At 41.0% G+C, this 24324-nt stretch overlaps 1 protein-coding gene across 2 annotated transcripts; it reads right to left on the reverse strand.

Moving 5' to 3' along the window:
- Positions 1-7473: 7473 nt before the first annotated feature.
- On the reverse strand, positions 7474-23768 carry PRDX4 (peroxiredoxin 4). Of its 2 annotated transcripts, XM_037142956.2 has the most exons (8): positions 23419-23768; positions 20109-20226; positions 16670-16786; positions 14601-14723; positions 11654-11784; positions 10378-10412; positions 7817-7863; positions 7474-7582 (listed from the first exon to the last, which is right to left on the reverse strand). In XM_037142956.2, the coding sequence occupies exons 1-8, from the start codon at positions 23660-23662 to the stop codon at positions 7579-7581; spliced, it is 819 nt and encodes a 272-aa protein (XP_036998851.1). In that variant the 5' UTR covers positions 23663-23768; the 3' UTR covers positions 7474-7578. The 2 variants fall into 2 exon arrangements, with proteins under 2 accessions (XP_036998851.1, XP_036998849.1); XM_037142954.2 differs by lacking the exon at positions 7817-7863 and having other exon boundaries at positions 23419-23767.
- Positions 23769-24324: the final 556 nt, after the last annotated feature.

Here is a 24324-nt window from a genome sequence, read left to right on the forward strand (position 1 = left end):
TTAAATTGTGAACCCGCTATGTCGCTTCCTGTCTACTGAAGAAATGAGAACAAGTGCCTTTTCACACCATTGAAAACAATTCTCTTCTTAAACATGTCACAAACTACAAGTATATACATGGCTTCTTGCCAAGGCATTTGAAGGATATTCTTTAAGGCTGACCTTCGCTGCAGTTCCTGTGCGTCATCTAAATCCCATCATCTCCACCTGATCTCCTTTGTGGTTTGTCTCTCTCTGCTTCCCAGCTTTTATTGTTAGAGGTAGATGAAAGGTTGGGGTGAAGGGATTTGATGAAGGATGTGGCATTACAAAAGATTTGTGGGCAGCTTTAGACCTAAAGTCATAAGCGGAAGTGTTCAGAGATGAGCCAGTGAGGAAACACAGGGCCGTGTGTTCATTCTTTCACTAGACGGCTCTTAGCGCCCCATGCTGGGGGCTGGATGGGACATATCATTAAGAAAGAAGGACAATAGTAATAACAGCAGCTTATGCTTCTGGAGCACTTGCCGTGTGCTCTGTAGGCACTATCCTAAGTGCTTGACATGTAGGAGCTCATTTATTTCTTCCATCAACACTATGAGGGAGCTTGTGTGGCCCTCATAGGGTCAGGTCACTCGGGATACTGAAGCACAGAGAGGTTAAGGCACTTGCCAAGGTCCCACCGCTAGTGGGTGGTGCTGGGATTCAGCACAAGGCTGTGTGGGGCTAGGATACTCTTGACCAGTACGGTGTATAACTTTCTAGGAATATAGCAAGGGAGGCCACACCTAGTGTTACAGTGTCACCCAGGGAGGCTGTACCCAGTATCACAGTGTCACCCAAAGGGAGGTATTCCCATGAGTCTGCAGCCAAGAGAGTTTCTTCCTTGATGGGACAGGAAGTTGATCAAGGTCAGGAGAGACAAAGACCAGGCTGCATAGAAGAGCCTCTCTGAAAGGTGCTCCCAGGAAGGACGCAGTCTTTAGTGTGGGTTCCAAACTGGTGGTCACACACTCAGCTGCACGAGTTGGCTGGCAACGCTTTTAAAGAAAATCAGATAAATGTAGTATTTGTGGGAGTCACAGCTGCCGTGAACAAGCACTTGTGACAGTCAGTCACGGGCACAGACAGCTGCTGTGGAGGCGTGTGGGGTGACTCCTGGAATCCGGCCTGTGCAGCGTGCTGGGAGCCTGCTGGCGTCGGTCCTGTCTCCCCATGCAATTTTTGCCACCATCCTGAGACTCACCTGGCCCTAATTTTGCCCATCTACCTACGGGCCAGTGGGGACCCTCTGGTGTCTGACAAGGGATGAAGGGATGGGCTCTGGGGAGTTGTGTGAATGTGTTAAGTGCAGTTCAGGCAAGAGACCTACTGCATCCCAGTCTGTAGGTTGTAACTTCCCCATTCATCCATCTATTGCTGTGCACTGAAGCTTTTTCTAGAACTTTCCTTGCTCTTTTAAGCAATGTTGCAGTAAATATCCTACGTGGCTAAAACATTTAACCTGTAAATTACTTCCTTAGGAAAATTGTAGAGAAGTGATGTCTAGGTCAGAATAGTATTGTTGAAGGCTTTCAATATGTATTTCACATAACCCTCCAGAACAGCTGCTCACATTCAGTTATCAGCGTTTTTCCTGAACTTCACCAAGTGTTATCCTATTCTTTTAAAAACAGCTTTGCTATTTGCACAGGTGAAAATGACATTCATTAATTGCCTTTCTTTGAATGCTGCTGAGATTGAACTTTTAAAAAGTGTTCCTTGTGTTTTTAGTTAAGTTACTTGTTCGAGTAATTTTGGACGTCAGAGTCTTAATTCAAAATCTGTTCTCTGCCAGTCAAGTTTTTTTTGAATAATGAGAACTAGAGGCTTTATTTTTCAATATAGGACTTTTAGAGGACGAGAAGAAGCAAACTACAGAATGTACCTGATAAGCTCTAGCGATTTAGTGTATTATCCCTCTTCTTCAAAGAACAGCGGACTTTCGCCCAGTACCAGCTCTGCCGCATGTCTAGTGTGGAACTTCCCAAGGTGGGTTGGCGTGGTTTAGTCCATGCTGATATATTCCAGTTTCACTTCAGGCATTTATTACTAAGTTCTTAGTTTTTGCTTTGGTATTTCTTCAATGGGCAGTCTTCAAGGGTGGTGGCTTTATCACTGGTTTCTTTAGAAAAGAGTTCACGTTAATGTGCTCTGCATTGTGTCGTGTGTGCCCATGTGACTCTAGATCCTTTCTTGTGGTCACCCAAATACCCTGTTTGCATGTTCTGTTTGCTACCTGCGTTCTCTACAGCATGACCTACTTCCTCTCGGTACAGATTAAGATGCCTACATGAATTGTACTTAGTTTTGGATTGCTCTGAAATTTTTAGTAATTTTAATTTTTTTCTTAATTAGATTGGCTAACGCACACGTGCGCGCGCGCACACACACACGCACACACACACACACGTACACACACACAAATGTGCTCCCAAGTTAGTTGCTCTTTCAGTTTAGCCTGAAACGGAGCTCGGTCCTTGGCTGGTGTTGAGGGACTTCAGTGCACCAGGCGCCATCTTGTGGCCTTTGGGTTACTGTGCAGCATATACCCTTTAATAGAAAACTAGCAAAATCTCATTTCTTTCTTTTTTAAAACTTTATTTATTTTTCTAAAGCATTTATTACATGCCCTCTTTAAAAAGACTATTTATTTATCTATTTTTAGAGATAGGGGAAGAGAGAGAGAGAAACATCAGTGTGTGGTTGCCTTTCATGCACCCCCCTACCTGGGACCTGCCCTGCAACGCAGGCATGTGCCGTGACTGGGAATCGAACTGATGACCCTTTGGTTTACAGGCTGGTACTCAATCCACTGAGCCATACCAGCCAGGGCAAAACTTTGTTTTTATTGTTTATACTATTACAGGAGTCCCTATTTTTCCCATTCCACCCAGCCTTCTCCCCCTCCCCTCTGGCTATTACCACACTGTTGACTGTGGGCTGTGCATATGTTTTTTGGCTAATCCCATCCCCTTTCATTCAGTCTTCCTCCCCCCTCTCCTTTCATAGCTGTCAGTCTGATTCACGTATCCACGCCTCTGTTTCTGTTTTGTCTATTTGTTTTGTTCATTAGATTGCACATATAAATAAGATTATATAGTATTTGTTTTTTACTGACTGTCTTATTTCATTTAGCATAATAATCTCCTGGTCCTTCCATGCTGTCATAAAAGGTAAGAGTTCCTTTTTGGTGTCCCAACTGAGCTAAACAAATGAACAGAAATTGAAGTTAACAAAACCACAGCTGCCCTGGCTGGTGTAGCTCAGTGGATTGAGAACTGGCCTACAAAAGCCAAAGGGTCACTGGTTCAATTCCCAGTCAGGGCACATGCCTGGGTTGCAGGCCAGGTCCCCAACATGGGGCACATGAGAGGCAACCACACATTGATGTTTCTCTCCCTCTCTTTCTCCCTCCCTTCCCCTCTCTAAAAAAAGTAAAATCTTAAAAAAAAAAAAACAAAAACCCACACCTGCAGATTCAATTCTTACCTTCCTTCCATCTCACCTTGGCCACAGCCTGACCCTCCAGTCCTGATCAGTCCGTTCTAAAGTGTGTGCCATCTCCCAGCAGATTATCATGAAAGAGGAAAACCAGTCAGTGCTGTGGCTGTTGAAGTTGGGTCACAAGTACAGTTTAAAAAAAATTTACTTACTGATTTTTAGAGATAGGGATTGAGGGAGAGAAAGAGAGAGAAACACAATCATTTGTTCTTCCACTGATTGATGCCTTCACTGGTTGATTGTTATATGTGGCCTGACTGGGGATCAAACGCACAACCTCGGCATATTGGGCCAACCCTCTAACTGAGCTACCTGGACAGGGCTGAAGTAGTCTTATATAAGGATGGTGCACTCATAGGTGATACGGCTTTCAGTGGAGGAATAGGAAATGGGTTTACACTCCCCTTCTCTGTAACATCTTCCCTCATCCCAGTTTTTCCTTGTGCAATAGTACTTCAGTACTCGTCGGCTTTAGAACTTGTCAAACCTGGTAGTCACAGCATTTCCATGGGAAAAAAATGTTTCAGCACTCAGTGCTCACTTGCTACTCCTCGCACTTGCTAGAACTTGTATGGCTCACAACACTATGCCACAAGAAAATATGCTTCATCAGTAATTGCTTGCTCCTCACTCGTCGGAATGAATTAACGGTGACTACCAAGGTGCCACTGTAGTTGCTCATGTTTGCCTTGGAGCCAGCACAGGCAACTTCCTTAGCATTTACTGTACTGCATTGCTCTTTCTTCATGCCTTCATTTGGGAGTCTGTGGGCTTCTTGATGGAAGAGATTGCGTCGTATCTTTTTATCCTCATTGCCTAGCCAGATACCTTGCACATGTGTAGATAATATTTTCTGTATGAACAAATGCATGATTGAGGTGAACTTGGGTGTTTGACTTGGCTTTTGAATTTTTACATTTAAAAACTTGTAAGGTTAAGCCTGAGGAAGATGGGCCTCTATAACCGTATTTTTACGATTTTGTCTAAGTGTACAACATTATGCCAAAATTGTATTATTGTGGTAATAGTGGAATTGGTAAAGTTGCTTTGCTAAGACTAAATACTAAGCTAAACATTTTCCTTATAAAAGCCAGGTAAGTCTATGGCCATATCACCCTGAACGTGCCCAATCTTCTCTAAAAGCTAGGTAAAATTTTTAAGGAATTAACGGTGTGCATATATGTATGTGTGTGTATGTATATGTATGTATACACATATGGGCATATACAGTGTCTGGCACAAATAACGCCCCTTTTTACGAGGTGGTAACCTACACCAAATCTTTTATTATAAAATCTTAAGCGCGTAATTCTGCAACACATCACACTCAAGCACACATATTTTAGGTGAAATGTTCAAATTGTCCATCTCATGTGAGACATTCATGTACCCTACCGACCACACTCAATGGCATTACTTCTCCCGGACCCTGTGTATCTCTCCTGACATGGAGACCTTTAAGGAGCTGTGTGACCGAGATACACACATTATCCCATTCATATGTTAATAAGTGCATTCAAAGATATTTCAGTGACATGGCATCAGAAAGTTCATGGGTAATGAAATACAAGGATGCATTCCATGAAATCAGGTGGGGGGGATTAGAGCACAAAGTATCATTAATAGTGAAATCCTGGTTAATATATTTGAGAACAAGATATACAACCTGGAAGTCTACTGACAGAGGGAGACTAGGATGTAGGATTAGCTGTGCCCACGGACACAGAAGAAATGATGGGAGCAGGGACTGATTTCTTTCACGAGATTGGGGCACTAAGCAATCCCTGGCAGAGCAGTCTGCTGCAGTCACTGTAAAGCTCAGCATATGCTGCCGAGGCTACACTGGGAAATACTCAGCAGAAGATCAGAACTTGGAGGGAGAAGCATGGAATTATAGGTGAGATATGTATGTATGTGAGTATGTATGTATGCACTGAAAAGACATTGCCTAGTGTATTTCATACAAAATTCAAGTCATATCTTGACCTACTATTTTGGATAAGCTCCAAATGACATGGTGGCATGGTCCAGCCTCCTGCTGCAGAGGCAGCCACTAAACTATACTGGTCTGCTGGCCGCTGCGTCTAGAGAGCGGCGTGCCAGCCTTACCACAGCTGACATCTTGGGCCAGGCAAGTCTTTGCTGAGAGGCTATCCGCATTGCAGGATGTTCAGCGGCACCCCGGCCTTTACCCACCAGATGCACCCCCACATAGCTGACAGCCAAAAACATCTCCCAGTTGGTACTGTGTCCCCTGGGGGCAAGTGGTCCCCAGGCCAGAAGCACTGATCTAGGTCAGCATGTTCTCTGAATAGGTCTCCTGTAGCTGTGACCCTGTCAGCCCAGGGCCCATCCTCTCCAGCAGGGGCACTGTCCTTTCTGGGCTCTTTGTCCAGTCTCCTATCAATGGCCTCATGAGATCATCTTTAGGGTATCATTTTGGACCTGTGGGCTTTCAGAAGTGAGCTGTTTGAAGGGCTAGGTGATAAAAAGCACCGAGAAGGAGTGCATTTAATGCCATGTTACTCATGGCTATTTACCCAACTGATACGAAAGAGGTGAGTCAAGATGTATTTTCACTTTGTAGATCCCTGAAATTACCACACTAGTAACAGCTGCTTCAGTAATCAAATACCAGTACTAAGTTCCTTTAAGGGGAGCAAGTTGTCTTTGGCTACTGATATACACCAAGTATTCAGACTAGGTGATCAAAGGCTGCTGTGTGTTGACTGCAATAGTAACGACTGGCTTTTTGGAATACAGGGTCTGGTACAAATAATGCCCCCTTTTTATGACAGAATCTTGTATTAGAAAATCATAAGCATGTAATTCTGTAATATGACAATATCACACTCAAGCATGCATTTTAGGTGAAATGTTTAAATTAAAACTATTACACCCATATTATTACCCTCCTCAAGCAGGTACTTCTGCTGGACCCTGTAGATAGAATAAGTGCATGTTCATTTCTAAAATGAACATGTTAGAAAAGCTCCAGGGAATGGAACTATTGATCCAGAAGATACAGGCTATTCCATGAGTAAAAAGTTTGTACTGTTCAGATTGGAAGGAAGAAATGTGAGAACAGGATTCCAATAGCATTGGAAGTATTGACAAGATCAGTGCAACCCTGTTTGAACACCCGAGGACTAGCAGTCCTCACCTTTACTAACAGGTTGGCTTCTAAAATTGTGACTGTAAGCTGACATGTAGAACATACTTCCATGGCCTACCGGTACATGATTACAATGAAATCATTGCCATATTGGGGCGGCAAAAGGCGTGATGCAGTAGTACTGGAGTTCAGCTTTATAGGTAGTGATTTGTGAAGAGCTAGACACGTTCAGGGGTTCAATGTTTGTTAAACCAAATCTAAACATCTAAGTTGTTACTGATAAATCTGGTGTAAGTTGAAACATGAATTCACAGAAAGGGGGTGGTGGTGACTAAATGGCTTTGTCGTACAGAGCAGTGAGCTCTGGGCTCAGCTGTCCCTTAGCAGGTACCGGGGGAGAGGACTGCTCGCAACCCAGCCTTTCCTGCCACCCTCAGGGGTACAGACTTGGGCCACAGGGGGATGAGAAGAGCCCAGCAGCCGGAATGAGTCTGTCTGGGGCTCCACTCTGAGTCTACCTTTGCTGGCTAGCTGGTGCCTGGGTCAGTTGAGCTGAGCTTCAGTTTTCTTGTCTGTGAAATAAAGAACTCAGAGTTGCTGTGAGGGTTAAATGAAGTAACTCACATCATCTGCCTAAAGCGACATCTGGCACATTATCAGTTCCACGTAAAGGTTAGTTATTGTTCCTAGTTTGACTCAATGGGACATCTCTTAGCTTGGAGAGAGAATAAGTGTCTTATCTTTTCACATCAGTGTCTGACTTGAACACTAAATATCTTTGGAGCCCGACATGGATTTTCTTACTCTCCAAGCAATAACTACAGTAACTCAACATGGTAAGTAACACAGTGTCCTTTATTGACAGCGTTCAAGCATTGTAAGTTGAAGTATTTCTCAGTTCAGTTTGTCGAAATACTTCAGTTTTCCAGCGGGATCTGGGATTATCTATGAAAAAGAAAAGAGCAAAGTATTCATTTTAGAAGCCAAAGTCCATCATTAGCAGTGCGCTAGTAGTTGCCCATGTTGAGTAAAGAGGAGGGCCGTTCTTGTGTACCAAACTCTGTCGTGTGTACATAGGAAGAACTGGATCTGTCCTACCTCCTAATCTCAGGTATCCCAGGAGGAATGTGACTCGTTACCAAATTAACATCTGTACTCAGGCACCCCAAATGTACTTACAACTCTTCTCGTGGCCACCAGGCTTTCATGGCATCTTCAGGTTTGATCTGATTAAACCAAACACATTGAGAGAGCATGGCTACAGATGTTAATGGATTTCTAAAGTCATCTGCTGATGAAGTGTTGGTGTGTCACAAGCCCCTGGAAAGGGGGCAGTGTGTTCAAATGGAGTTTCTGGGGGTCCAAAGGGCAACCTTTTGATCTCAAACTGCAAAGTTAAAAAAATACTCACATACAACATGGAGTATTACCTTGCATAACTATTTAGTGAATGAACAAATACTCCGAATGAAAGCAAAATGCTCCCCACTAGATCACAGCCTTAGAAACCTACTTTTTAAAAAAATTTTCCATATAACTGACCTCACATTAACTATGTCATTGGATAGTTATAGGAGGAGTACATCTATCCCTACATCTACAAAAACTGTCTTGTAATCATCTTACAATATTTCTATACCTGTTTTCTTCATAATTTTCCTTCAGCATAAAATAATCATTACCTAGTTTTTCAGGCATCACTTCAGGGAGTATTCTGTCTTTGCCATTTTATACTCGGCATGTACATTCAGTTTTCAGGTACTTACGGAATAACTATGTTGTGCCAATAGTGGGCTAGATGGGGGGATATAGGGAACTACCATGGTCCCCACGTTTGAGGCTCATACAAGTACATGGGAAAGATGCCCGTGGACGTGACTGTTTGATGCAATGCACAATATGATCATGTGTGACACAGGCTATGTGACTCAATGGGGGCTGAGATGGCATTAGGGACAGGCTCAGAGTGGAGGTGGCACCAAAAGAGAAGTAGAATTTAGAGAAGGGCACAGGGCTTCCAGGCTCTAGAAAGAAAGAGCCGCGCAAAGGCACAAAGGCGTGAAAAAGTGGGGCTTATTTGTGGGAGAGACGAGTCGTGATTTGGTGCGAGCACAGTGTTTGTGCATGAATCATAGGGAAGGTGACTGAGGAGAGAGCAGTGGAAACAAACAATGCAAAGGCTTGAAGGTTGTGCCCTGGATATCAGGCCTGTGTCCTGTGAGTGCTGGGGAGCCGCTAAAGGTTCTCTCTGGAGAATGGCGTGCACTGGAGCGCAGAAAACCGAGGTCTGGGAGACAAACCAGGAGGCCCGTGCAACAGACAGGGCGGAGCTGAGGGCTGTGGAGGTGAAGAACCCATCTACCTTCAAAGAAACACCACCGCCAAACCTTTTTTGATCCTACGTGCCCCTCTCCCGCTACTTTCTTTCCGTCTCCCCTTCACAGCTCTATTTCGTGACCTAGTCATCCCTCATCTCCCTTTCTTCACGCTGGTCTGTCAGCACATGCCTGCGACGCAGTGATGTGCTGCGTCGCTCACTGCTGGTTCTGCTACAGCTCCGGGTGGAGTGCCCCGAGCCTGAAGGCCTCACCCGGAAATGCTTTTTCAGGCTTCTCCGGTGATGCCTGCCGCCTCCGGTTCCTATCGGTGAGCCTCATGGTCAGTAACTGTGAATTAACCTAATGACTAATTTATAATTTAAAGTACCTAGTGCTCTAAGTCCCTTCACTGTTTAACTTCAAATCCACGTGCTATCCATCAGACCTATGCAGAGGTGAATAGGGTTGTATTGTAACATTAATTCTGACCCAGGAGGACAAAGCTCTTTTGCAAATCTGTCAGAAACTGGTTTAAAATCAGTGAAATGGTACTTTACCTACTCTGAGTGAGGTTACAGAGTGAATTTCTACATTTCGTTGTCTATGGCTAATGGTACTGCTTTTTTTGGGGGTGGGGGTGTAGGCTAAGGAAGAAAGTCTTAGGAGTCTATATTTTTCTTTTATACTACTACAGTGTCTTCCTCTGATGCTCTGGCATTTTTCTGAACAATAGTTTGTGTAAACCTCTTGGTTTTTACAAGATAACATGCTCATTGAAAAGGGTTCAAGCAAGTTTTATAAGTTGTATTTTGGCCAGTGACTACTTCAGGGACTGCCTATAAATTATACAGCCTCCCTATGAAAGAATGTACTTGTTTCAATATTTTTTGCCTTCAAGTGATGAGAGAATCATTAAATACAATGTTAGTTAAGACAGAGTTTCTCAAAAGCTTTTTTATATGTGTATATTCACACACGTTTATGCATACATATATTCATGCACACAAACACGTGTACACACATATCTAGATAACATGCAAATGTGTTATATATCATGCACATGTACTATTATGTGTATATCTGTATACACACATATGTAATATATATTGCATGTGTATATATAATATGTAATGTACATCTGTGTATATATAGGTTTTGCTTGTGATTATTTTCTTTGCCCTTAATGGTATATTCTGCTCGGCATTTGGCTTTAAAATTCACAGCATGAAGTCCCACCTTCTGCTTCAGTTTCAGCTACTCTCCTTACAGTTCAAGGAATGCCTGCCTGCACTCTTCTGATTTTTGCTGAGCAATGTTTAGTTCACTTACAAAATCAAAGCAGTGCTATCACAGATTATGTTAAGGTTGGCATTTTTGTTTGGCCCCAGACATCCCCGTAACAGAAAAATCAATTTGACTTACTGTTTCACTCCCAGGTTTCCATCCAGCAGGGCACACTAAAAAGAACAAAAATTGTCAAAAGACAGTTTAAAAACAGAGTTCAGTTCTCTTCAGCAACTCTTGGCTTTTCTTTGTCCGAATGAAATTGAAAATGGAGCCTGTATTAATGAGACCATTTCTAGGCCACTGAACACGTGATTTCTGTTAGCTTGCCTGCTTGCACCGAGGCATTTTAGTCATGGAGTTTATCAGTAGGTAGCTAGTCTATTTTCATTTTTGCCAATCATGTTTAGTTACATTTACAAATTAAGAAACCAAACCGAGCCTTCTTCTAAGAAAGTTGGAAAGTTGGGAAGTCTGGTGAACTGAAAGTTCTAGGCATGGTCAAAATTTCTCTGAATTTACATAAACTTACAATATGCTTATTTGCTGTTTCCTGCAGTATTTTGTACTGATGCCATGGTTTGCTATTTGTCAAAAGAGGCTTTATTCAGAAAGTAGGCTTTTTCTTTTAGAATGAATCTGGACCCAGGCACCAAGTTACACATTTGAAAGGAATATAAAGCATACGTTCTATTTGAGGAAAATCTGACCTTTCCTGTGTAGCTACTGTGAAAGCTCAGAGTGAAAGGATGAAGTAATATATTACTAGTGTGATACTGGCTAACCCTGATGATTACTGAATTACTCTGAGGAAAAAACCTCCATCAAATAATGTAAATGGTGCACATAAAACCTACATTACTAAATATTGCCAGTTTGGCACATTTGAAGTTTTTACATATAACATTTGAAAAATTGTAGCAGCAGAAGCTATACTCTTTGAACTTAACCAAAAGGACTATGCAAATAATGAGTATTTTTGCATTTTTTAAATTCAGTAAGTAGTATATATTTGTGATATTTTGTTAAAAAGCACTTTAAGTAATAATTTGATTTACTAAAAGATTAGCTAATAATTTCAAAACAATCAATGAGATGACTTTGGAAGCTTCCAAATTATAGGATAAAAAGCTAAACTATGCTACCTCTTCTCAAAATAAAATATCAAAAGTCTGCCCTGGCTAGTGTGGCTCAGTGGATTGAGTGCGGGCCTGTGAACCAAAAGGTCGCCAGTTCGATTCCCAGTCAGGGCACATGCCTGGGTTGTAGGCCAGGTCTCCAATGGGGGCATGTGAGAGGCAACCACACATTGACGATTCTTTCCCTCTCTTTCTCCTTCCCTTCCCCTCTCTCTAAAAATAAATAAAATCTTTAAGAAAATCAAAAGGCCATGATGTTCGGAAGGAAAGAGTACCTTCTCCATGTTTATCGGTGTACTGGAATGCTTGAACCAAACGCAGTGTCTCATCCACCGATCTACCCACAGGAAGATCATTCAGAGTAATCTGTCTTAGGATCCCTTTGTCATCAATAATGAAGAGACCTCTATAAAAGAAGAGAATGGTAGAGGTGAGGCCATTTCATATCAGTTAAGACAAGTATTTGTTAATGTAAATCCCTATACCAATCACACAATCATACAGAACCAACAATACACCACCTACCTACTTGATTGGCAGAGGCACGCATACACACCCATATCCACACTTACCTGCTATACAGCTTGAGATTACAATTGTTATAGGGTAGCTTAAAAATTAAAAGTATATACTGAACTCATTGGGGTGACACTGGTTAATGAAATTATATACATTTCAAGTATACAATCCTATAATACAGCATCTGTATGTTGTAATATGTGTTCACCACCCCAAGTTTCCTTCTATCACCATTTATCCCCCCCTTTACTTCTACCTCCCCCGTATCACTCAGCAGATTTTAAAATTTTATTCTTGCCTACAAAATGTCCTACGGTATTTATAGTTGAATCTTCATGTGTACTAGGGTTTGGGATTTTAATGCACTGTCAATGAAATGATGGAACTACATAGCAGAGTCTTCCTTTGAGTGAAGGAATGATGCATTTTTCTCATTACTGGTTATTTAGAATGTCTTTTTATTTCCTTTTTCAATGGCAGAAAAAGAGGAGGTCACCAATATAAGCAAAGTTACCTTTCCCTCTAAATATCTATATGCGTGATTCACTTCTATGGTCTGGGGAATAATGAAGCAGTTTGACTGAAAAGACCTGTTATTGCAAAAGGGAGGAAAAATTTGAAAAGACTTTATAGTCAATTTCTTTAAGGCAGTATGAACTTCAACCCAATACTTACTTTGGACTAGAAAAATATTTCAGGTACTGGGGCTAACTGCTTGTGTATAAGTATTACAAAGAATGAGATTTTTTTAGCCCTGGCTGGTATAGCTCAGTGGCCTGAGCGCGGGCCTGTGAACCAAAGAGTTGCTGGTTCAAGTCCTATTCAGGGCATATGCCTGGGCTGCAAGCCAGTTTCCAGCAGGGGATGCACGAGAGGCAACCACACACTGATATTTCTCTCCCTCTCTCCTTCCCTTCTCATCTAAAAATAAATAAATAAAATCTTTAAAAAATAATGAGATTTTTTAAATAGACATGTGAAATTACATATCTATTTCATGAACTCTTGTTTCATAATCACATGAGACATTACTAAAGTATTCTTGTTTATCCTAAAACACATTTTTTAAAATTTTATTTATTTATCTTTAGAGAGGAAGGGAAGGAGAGAGGGAGAGAAATATCAGTGTGTGGTTGTCTCTCGTGCGTCCCCTGCTGGGAACTGGCCTGCAACCCAGGCATGTGCCCTGACAGGGAATCAAACCGCGATCTTTTGGTTCGCAGGCCCATGCTCAATCCACCGAGCTACACCAGCCAGGGCTCCTACAACACATTTTTCGAATGAGCAACTTGATGTCTGAAATAACTAGAGCTCACTCTCCTTGGACCAGGTCAACTTCCTTAATAATTATTCATGTGCGTGTTCTTTCATGTGGCTGCTTTAACGGTTGCAAACTGTTGTCAGTGGTCACGAAGTATGTTCTGAAGTAAGTGAGGCTGATCTGAAATTTTGAGCTTTCCTCTGTAACATACATTATAGCAGCACATAGCACACAAAAACAAATACGCCTTTTCTTTGGTAGCAAATTCTAGCTTCTGTTTTCTGTTTTAATTTTGTGAATTTTGCTTCTTTGGTAGACTGTGAGACTAAGACATTTGCCATACTTGGTGTGATATACATGTATGTCTCTTCCACGGAGAAGAGACAGGTCATTCTTCTAAAAAATCAGAAATTAAATGGCAACGGACATCTCAATAACCACCCAGAAGCTAAAGGTAGCGGGGCGTTTCAATGCTTTGAAATGTTTTCAGGAAAATGCCTTTCAATCTACACCGCTATATACTCAGCCCAATTATTGATCAATATGAAAAGAATAAAAATGTTTTTTTGACATGTCAGTTCTCAAAGCATTTTATCTTCCCATGACCTTTTCCTAGGAAGCTACGAAGATGTGCCCTCCTAAACCAAAGGGATTCAATAAAGAAGGCAAGCAGGCAGGCAGGCTTGGGAGCCAGAAAAGGGGGGTAAGGGGAATCACTGCTAATGGGTATGAGGTTTGTTTTTGGAGTAATGAAAATGGTCTAAAACTGATTGTGGTGCTGGTTGTAAAACTCTGAATATCCTAAAAACTGTTGTGTTGTATGCTTCACATTGGGTAAGTCATGCATCTTAAGAAAGCCATTATTAAAAATGGGATTATAAAATACACTTTATTAGTACTGAAAAAAAACCATAACCACAACAAAACTACAGTTGCTTTAAGATGAAATTGCCTTATTTTCAAAGAATTCTATTAGCATTTATTAGCTCAAGTAACCAAGTAAGAGCTGTTGGGTAAAATATTTCCTTAATTTTTCCTACTTCAAAGACACAGGTTTGCTAAATACTATGATACTCGTATTTAGTAAAACCATTACTGGCGTCAGCTTGGGAAGAAAAGAAATGGATAAGGAATTTGGGGACCAGGGTTCAAGTCTGTACTCTGCCATTAACTAATTCTACATCCTCGGCTGAGTTCCTGGAACTCTATGAATCTATTTATCTGTAAAGCGACAGGGCTGGTCAAGTACCTCCATGTACTCTTCCAGCTCTAACCGCCTGTGTGACACGTACGCAGTTTAAATAGGGCACTCATGGATTATTTTCAAGAGTACCTACAACAGTTTTGCAAATAGAGCACATGTGACTTCTTGATCAAACCTTGTTATCTTCTAACTCCATTTCAAGGAGGGTTACAAGTATATCTGAATTGGTCATAATTACCTAAGAGTGTGGCCTGAGTCTTCCAGATATACACCATAGTCTTTTGAGATCTGATGGGTCAAATCTGAAAGCAGTGGAATCTTGATGGGCCCAAGTCCTCCCTGTCTTCGAGGGGTATTAATCCTGTAATGGAACAGACACCTCTTAGAGTTAAGTACATGACATATGTCAACACAGTGCTCTCTCTGCGTGTGCACACACATGAACACAACACAACACATCCATGGTATTTCTTAAAAAAAAAGGGTAGTATACACTCTATTTTCTTGCCTTTCCCCTTACTTAATAACATATTCATATCTTTTAAACACTAAATATGGAGGTACATGACACGTTTTTAATGTACAGGTATACTATATTTTACTAACCTCTACTGACAGACATTTAAACTATTTCAATTTTTTTTTTTGCTTTTATAAACACTGCTGGAAACATCCTTGTATTCTTAATGTTGTACACTTGTCTGATTATGCACTGTCATAAGAATAACTTTAGATCTGTGATCGCAAGACAGTCCCTTAAGAGAGGCAGAATACAACTGGATATTTGAATACTCTGAGACAAAGAAGTGCAAAGTCCACTTGTAGCAGTGAAGGAAGTTAGCTATAACCTCAGACGTTATCACTCTTCAGATTCAAATATTCTTTAAATTGAAACCGGGGGATGTGGGCTGGTGCCCCGATGGGAGGGCCCTGGCACAGCAGAGCACAAACAGGGAAATGCTGCTCCCGACGTCCGCAGCCTAGTTCTGACACCCGCGGAGACATCACCGGTGTCGGAAACCCATCCAGCTGGGAATGTAGCCCCCAAACTTCCTTGGGGAAGTAACCCCAAATTACTTGTGATGACATAAACCGCTTCCCTTAGGGGACTTGTGTTTTAATCCCATGGTGGTTTAGAATTACTATAGAAGTTATAGATTAAACCCATGGTTTTAACATTTTTATACTGAGAAATAATCAGTATGTATTTGCATATTTAATTATAATGGTTAAGTGAATTTGGCACATTAGAATAAAATTTACTTTGTGATTCCAATTTAAAATGTGTAAGTTGAAGTTTTATTCAGTTCATAAATAGTAAAGGAAGACTTTAAAAGGATTTAAGACATACTATACCTATTTATTAGATTTGCAGGAATTAAGTTCTTAGGGTGTGTCTGAAAAATTGAGGCACTTAAAGGAAATCAAATAAAATATATGACAGCATTTTAAAATAATTAAGAGAACGTAAATCAAAACTAGCTCCTGAACCAATGAAAAGTTTAGTTTCATATGCATGCACAGATATTTATGTGTATACATATAATTGTAAATGGAGAAAAACTTATTTTGAATTTGTTACTTTAATGAAGTGAATATTGTTTTAAAACCAATATAATTTTCAATAGTCTTTATCATGCATAAAATGTTGCACACGAAACTGTGGATGCGATTAAAAACCACACATCAACACACACATTTAAAGTTCCAGAACACGCTGCCTAATTACTCTCCAGAAATGCTGAATGTGTGTGTGTGAGTGCCGCCTCTTCCCACCTTTGTCGTCACTGCAGGCAAGTTTTCAGTGTTTGAAATTGTGGCCAATCAGACAGGGAAAAACAGCACCTCTTGTCATTTTAACTTGCAATTCTTTGCATTTGATTAGGTGAAACAATTAAAAATTCTTTCTAAAATTAATTTTGAAACCACTGGTTCTTTAAAAGTGATTATAAAAGCTATTTCGAGTTTGGCTTAATACCAGGCAACCGCATAAGAGAGAAATGGTATTTTCAAGATTTTTCTTCTCCAGATTAAGGTTACCCAAAATTTGTCACAATAAAGTAATCATGCAATTTGATAGTTTTGGCTTTGGATATTACATCTTTTGCATTGAACTTTCCCCCCAATTTTGAAATGGCCTATAAAATCCTTAAACATTTTTATGTAACTTAATTGAACCAGCAGTTCTCAGACAAATCTACTCCTGAATTGTCTGATAACTATATTCCTATCTTGTTAAGACTTGTCTGCCCATAATTTAAAAGTATATCCATTTCCCCCCCCCCTACGAAGGAGAGAAATACTGACCAGGCCAAATGGGTAAACTGTGAATCAACGGAGCATGCCACCACTTCGGTGTTTATCGATCTGAATTCTTCAATTCTATCACCAAAGGCGATAATTTCAGTTGGACACACAAAAGTGCTGAAAGTAAAAAAAGTATACTCAGTATATTCTCAAACCACTCATATACACTGTAAATGGCTTAGTAGTTACAAACACATTTAGTGTATAAAAAAGTACATTAAGAACAATTTTCTCTATGAACCTTCTCAAGATTGAGTAGTCTAATATGCTTTACAGAGTTCAAAGGATCTATACAAATCTTCCGTCATTTCTCTGTCACTTTCCTCTTCCAGCCTTATGAGCCAGATGCATCCGTCTCTGTTTTGGAGATGAGGAAATTCCTTCCCCTCCCCCTCCATTCTTGATAAGGTCCTGCTGTCAGAAGGGCAGGTTCAGAGAATATTACCTCAGGGGTAGTACTTTTCAAACTGTGGTAGGAATTACTTAGGCCAATTTACTGAGTTCCAATCAGCATTTTAAAACAGTGAAATAGAAAATATGAGAATATATCATTCATAGGACAGGTAAGTTATGAAACATGCATATAGAAGTTGCATACACGGCCCGGCACAAGTAACACCGTTTTTATGACAAAATCATAAGCATGTAATTTTGTAACATAACAATAGCACAGCCAAGCACAGCATATGACGTTTTAGGTGAAATGTTCAAATTGCTGTCCATCTCGTGTGAGACATTCACATACCCTACCAACCACAATCGAACAGGCATTACTTCTGCTGGGCCCTATATGTGTGTTCAGGAGTGATACTAAAAATATTTAGCAACCCTAACTCAAAGTTGCCTTCAGTGCTGGAAGTTTTAGAAAAGGACCAGGGGGAGGAGCAACATGGGGAGGGGTTTGAGAAAGTGGCTACTTATGGGCTGGTATGGAAGTGTCTCAGGATTTCAGTATAGCATGGCTGTATTGGTGTGTACAGACTGATTGTTACCCTGTGTGTTTGTGTAAATGTATTGGGCAGCAAGGAAAAATTTCCTATTGTGTGTCATGGTCAAGAAAGTATGAAAAATGTAGATTTAGGGGACAAGTTCCTACCATTGCCCTAGGCTTTTCAAATGTTTCATTTATTCAAGTGAAGGCTGTCATATGCAAGCAGAAAGTTCTAATCTAGATTATGTCCCTGGAACCTGGGCTATAATATGTATTTTTAATATTTTCCCAAAAGTGGGAATGGTCAGCCCCTGCCTTCCTTCCTATTATCCCAGAAAATGCTGTCTAGACTTAGTGAAGAGAGAGAGAAAGGTCTGGCAGAAAACTGAAGGGTTATGTTTGTGACTTTCATCCTTGTAGACTATGTGGCAAGTGCCTGAGAATTCTTCCTCCTCTAGCCAGTCTGCATTACACGGAACATCAGAAAGACGCTGTCTTAGCCCCTCACCCCAGGAGATCATCGCTAACATCATGTGTAATTACATGTCTCATTCATTATGGAGTTTTATTTTTATTTTTTTTAAATATTTATTTATTTAGCCCTGGCTGGCGTAGCTCAGTGGATTGAGCGCGGGCCTGCGAACCAGAGTATTGCGGTTCGATTCCCAGTCAGGGCACATGCCTGGGTTGCAGGCCAGTTCCCAGCAGGGGACTCACGAGAGGCAACCACACATTGACGTTTCTCTCCCACTCTTTCTCCTTCCCTTCCCCTCTCTCTAAAAATAAATAAATAAAATAAAAAACCCTCGTGAGTCCCCTGCTGGGAACTGGCCTGCAACCCAGGCATGTGCCCTGACTGGGAATCGAACCGCAATACTCTGGTTCGCAGGCCCGCGCTCAATCCACTGAGCTACACCAGCCAGGGCTTCATTATGGAGTTTTAAACAATACTGGAGAAACAGAGCATATTGGTCCGCTATGTTAGACTAATTCCAAAATTCAGGTTTAGTGTTATATATATTTTATACATGTTTTAACTTTTTGGTTTTATAACAACATGAACTTAGAAGGCCTATAATTTTTATGTGGTAAAATCTCAACTTCTGGTTTTGATGGGAAATTAAAGTATATTATACATTTTAGCTAGTCAAGCTGCTTAAAAAAATTATTAGGTAGATTCAAGACTTGTTTTAGTCTCAATGTACTAATTTTTATCAGAGTTCTTCCTGTTTGGATAGATTAAGGGTCAGCAAACTACATGCCACAAGCCAAATCTAGTCTCTCTGACTTTTTGTAGATGAACTTGCAATGGACCACAACACTTGTTCGTTTTTGCATTGTGTATGTGCTATGCTGGTCATCAAGTTAAGTACTTGGGAAAAAAATCGCCACAATGCCGAGACTGAAATATTTACTATCTAGCCCTGCACAGAAAAAGTCTGATGACCACTGGCCTCAGACAACCTATAGAAATGAGTTGAAGTATATCCTCCCTGCAAGTTTAAAATTTATTTACATAGTTCAACATGAGTCCTAACAAAAAAAAGGACTTTAATATACAGTGACAGAGGTAGAAGAAACTTCTACTTACTTTTGTAACCAAAAAATACATTCAAGTAGAAAAAAGATAAAAGTTGGCTCTTTTTAGTATCACTTTGCTTTCATGGAATTTGAAAAACATCTGAAATAAAATTAAAGTCTCCATGTGACCAATGGAGACTGCTGCAAGAGTCTTTACTTTGAATCAACTTTCTGACTATCTACGGAAGTGCTCATGGTCACGGAGTTAAAGAGAAAACACTCCCATGATAACCATAATTTGTATCAATGGGCATTATTCATTAACCACACGCAGTCTTTTCAGGCAAATGTTCGAATCACAGAAGAGCAACGGGTGCGGTGCAGCCAAGAATAAAAATAGTAAATCCATAGTTAAATGGCACCACCAGAGAAAAGGGCTTGTTAATTTTCTATTTAACAAGGACACATTAAATAGCTTTGTGGCATAAGTATTGCTATTAAATGCTTTCTAATATATTGTCAGTCCATTTTCTTGACTTAGCAGGTGTACCTTAATGAATATAATTGTATTTTTTCTCTAATGATTATGTGATAACACAATATGAGTGTAAAGAACTGGGGTCAGTGGGTTATGATTCTGAAATAATGGTAGATGTTCCTTGGAAAAATTCTTCATCGCGTTTGCCTTTTGAGAATCAAGAGCTAAATAAAATATTCCTATTTGATGTTGTTTTTATTATTGTTACTCTATTACAGTTGTTCCAATTTTCCCCTTTGCCCTCCCCCACCCAGTCTACCCCCCCCGCCCCCAAAGTGAATCCCCACACTGTTGTCCAAGTCCGTGGGTCATTCACACATGTTCTTTCACTAGTCTCTTCCCCTCTTTCCACCATTATCCCCCTCCCAACCCCCCTCTAGCTATTGATGTTCTTGATTAATGATCAATAACTGAGGTTTTTACTAGCTGCTATGTACATTATTACTTACAAATCAAGCGGGTAGAAGAAAAAAACCAGGTATTTTCCACGATAATCAGTTAACTTGAGCTCCTTAAATTCTCCATTTATCACAGCTGTTCCTTCCCAATAAGGTGCTGGCTTGGAAACTATGGAAGAAAAATAGAGGATGTTTTGTTAACACTGAGAAAGCTGGTGGGAGCACAGAAGGAAGGACAGCTTTAGGAAATCACTAAAAACCATGGCTTCTCAACCCTTGGATCTCTTAGCCGTCAGTTGAAGCTTACAGAATTCCCAGAATAGTGCAACTGAACATATAAAATAGAATATATAGAATTACAAAGGAAACTGATTATATTGAAATGCAATTATCAAATTCAAAAAAGCCATACTGGTGATGTAGTAATACATGTACCCTTTAAAAATGCAGGGTCTAGCAATGATCTAATAACTATCCAAATAGTGAAGAGTGTAAATGATGTTTCAGGATACCCACAACAGCCAACAACTACAAGGTAGCATGAAAATATCTGTGGGTCTACTGGCAAAAGGTATGTGCAAGTACTGCTGAAGCTAATGTGCTTTGCTGCTGACATTGTAATGGAAAGAAATGCTCAATTTCAGTTGGAGGTTAGTGACAATACTTTCTATTCATGCTCACAGCCCCACATTTGATCCCTGCACTAAACCCTACTGGATACTTCACTATAGCCCCTCCAAGTTGAACAACTTCCTACATTTCAAATAAGCAGACGTTCCTTTCCCTAATGGCAGTCTTTCAGATGTACTAATTTAAACATCTGTCCAGTTTCTCAATTCTCATGGAGGACCTGCTGCCACACTCAAGGAGTAGGAAATCTGCAAATGCATCAGGCCAGAAGTGTAAAATCCCAGACTATTGGATTATTTTCCTAGAGGGCTTTGAAAGAAGAGACCCCCTTGAACAGGTTTCAAGTGACCTGGTGGAAATTGAATAGTTGGTGCTGCTCTCTGGTAAGGCATGTGGTAATTCTATCCAACACGCTTTGATAATAATATACCTTGATCTTCTGTTACATTCAGATAGCACTTAAACGTTCAGAACCATTATGGATATTGAAGTCAATATGTGCTTCCGAGTTTGACTATGGTTCCTAGAAAGTAAGGTTTATAACGGTCATCATTTTTATAGTCACTCTGAAAAGAGACACAAACTTAAGATAAATTTCTCTGTTAATATATAACATTTGATTATTCATCTTGAGTCAGCAGCCTACCTCATATAAATATCCTTATCTGATTAGGTAAAGGCCAGGAGGGAGTATTAGATAGTAGGAGAGAACTGAACTATATATGCTTTATATATACATACATTACTGAAAATACTACTCAAGGGTACAGATTAAAGGGATACATTAAATAGATTTGTGGTTAGACTTATAATGATGTATTACAATGCCACTCTTTAATGATCTTAGCATATTGGGAAAACCATCTGAGAAATTTTGTCAAAATTATCAGTTAAAAAATTTTAGATTCTCGATATAAGAATTGCAGTTAGTTAAAAAAAACAAACAAACCTGTCATGTACATATTGAGCAAAAAGACTCCAGTTACTTAGCTAAAATCTATAAATAGAATTTCCCAAGCAACCCCTTGTGTCTATTAAAATCTTGAATGTAAATCATATAACAAAGATTTTGGCAAATGCAAAGCAGTATAAAGAAGAATATTTAAACCTCCTCTTCTCATAACTCCATTAACTACTGTTGACATTTTGGTCTTTCCTTCCAGTCTTTTTTTAAAGACAAATTTGGATCACGTTGCATCCCTTTAAAAAAGAAGCAACATGGGGAGTGGGCTGGGATGGGAGTAAAAAACAGAATACTGTAGTTGAAAAATAACTAAATTTTAAAAAAGCAACAGTAAATCATGAACACGTTTTATGTTACCAAAAATTACTTGAAAGTATGACGTTAGTGGCTCTATAGTATTCCACTTTATGAATAGAAGTCCTGGTATCTTTAAATTCATATAAGCCTACATGTGACAGAGATGTAGCAAATACCTAAAATTTGAAAAAGTTTTCCCGCTAGAGAGAAATCTGTTACTACTATTTTGTTGCTTTTATGAGCAGAGTTGGATGGGATTTGTTTCTTACGGGAAATATATGTAATGCCAATAAACACTTAACTGGCTGACGTATTGCAAGTAAAACTAATGGCACTTCGAAATACTTTGATTTTAAAAGTGCAAGACTGGCTTTTGAAAAACCAAAGTCCAAAAGTAGTTAACTTCCAGCAGGAAAGAACTGCAGATGTTTAAGGCAAAGCAGTTTTTTTTTTTTCATTTATTATTCCCACTCCATCCTAAGTCATAACAACATCCTACTTAACACCAAAGATGCATAATTGTGAAGCTTTTTTTCACTGCGGAGGGGCACAGAACATGCTGTCACTGAACCACAAAAGCCAAATATACATCTTCTGAATGCCAAGTGATCTACAGGGAAAGCAGGGTACTTCAAAGCAAGCAAGGGACCGTCTTTATCCTTTAATCCTGGTCACTTCTTTTTGGCTAATCTTAACATCTAGATGCAGCAGGCCACAACTTTCTCAGTATCTGTCTGACGTGTCCTTCCTGAACCTGGCCATTAGCTGTGTACACCGGACAGAAATGCAAATAATCAAAAGCCAAACTGGCAGGACACAAATTTGCCATGAGGTTTATCATCAACCAAAATACATTTGTTGCAACCTCCTTTTGCCTCCTTTCCCTACAAAGAGCCTCCAAAGTACACCATGTAATAAGTCCTTCATTTCTAAGAGATACACACAAAAAATACCTGTTAATTATATAAGTTTTGGGGAAGGGCTTTTAATAGTAGTCTTTATAAGATGAAAAAAGGTGAAATGTCTGCTTTCCCGAGCATTTGGTTTGCCACTTTTCTGTTTAATCGAACTTCCTATGAATCATTATTCGACTTAAGGTATTCTTCCCTCAAATAGTACTTAGACGCGATGTGCAGCAACCACTTTGTGATGTTTGAGGAAGCCTTTCAGTTTGCACAACATCCTCCGATGCCTGCAAGTCCCAGTCCAGGACCACTCCTTTTTCTGCGGCTTTTGGGGTAACCACTATTTCCAAAATCTGATTAGCGGAAACCATCCCTTTCTCACAGCTGGACCCTTCCCCGCCCCAAAGAGCCAGGTCCGCCCAGGGACAGGAGGCAGCGCAGGGGGCGCCGCCCAAACCAGACCACGGGTGGACCTCTGTCTGGCAAGGCCCACGTGTCTCCCAGCCCTCCCCACTTTCCGCCTCACTCTGCCAGGGGTCAAACCCCCTTGACAGGGACCACCTACTCTTGGCTTTGCTGAGATGCAGGGAATGGTCGGCGACTGAAACTCGGGACGCCTCCCCCGGGTACACTTGTCCCCCCGCATAGAAGTGGCACTCCTCTTCACGGGTTCGGGGCCTCTCCTCTGCCTCCCAGGCCCGCAGAGTCCGGGCTGGCAGCAAGAAAAGCAGTAGTGGCAGCAGCAGCAGCCTTCGGCTCCGGTTGGGGGCTGGAGTCGTCGCGGCTGGCAGCGGCTGCAGCGCCTCCATGGCCACGCGAGTGCAGACAAACGTCCCTCGGCGCGGGCGCTACTTCTCCCGCCGCCAGGCAGCTACAATCGCGCGCCGGACACCCCGCGAGTTCGGGCGCGGCCTCGCGAGACCTGCTCCGCCCTCCCACTACCCGCCCCCCCTGCTCTCCGGGTATCCTCGACCACCCCCACTCCTAGCCCCGCCACGTGGCCTGCTCGCCTCGGGCCGGCATTTGCGCCTGCGCCTTAGGGCAAGCCAAGGCTGGCGCTCCGCCCAATTCTGAGAAAGCTGGCTCGGCTTCCGAAGCTCTGGTCCTCCGCACTGTTTCCACGCTAGTATCTTCAACAAACCCACTACCCCGCACACCACCCCGCTTAACAAAGTCAGACTAACCTATCTGACTTTGAACTGCTTGCATCTATACTGCTAGCAGTTTTTTCCTTTAAGTGATCTGTGTGAACAGTGCCATTACTACCCCCTCTATTTGCAGATTTTTAAGCCCTGCAAAACTTGAAGAAAGTCTATTTATTCTCCATCAGGGAAGGACAAACAGGCATTTAGGTGACTTAAGCCTGTCCCAAGGTGTCTTTTTAAAAAAGCTAGACTTGAAAAGTTCCCAGACCAGATTTTGTCCCAGCACATTGTTCCATTTTCTGACAATTATCCCATCACAAGAGGAT

This window comes from Artibeus jamaicensis, unplaced genomic scaffold, assembly GCF_021234435.1.
Source record: "Artibeus jamaicensis isolate MK-2021 breed Jamaican fruit bat unplaced genomic scaffold, CSHL_Jam_final scaffold_1283, whole genome shotgun sequence".
Lineage (NCBI taxonomy): Eukaryota > Metazoa > Chordata > Mammalia > Chiroptera > Phyllostomidae > Artibeus > Artibeus jamaicensis.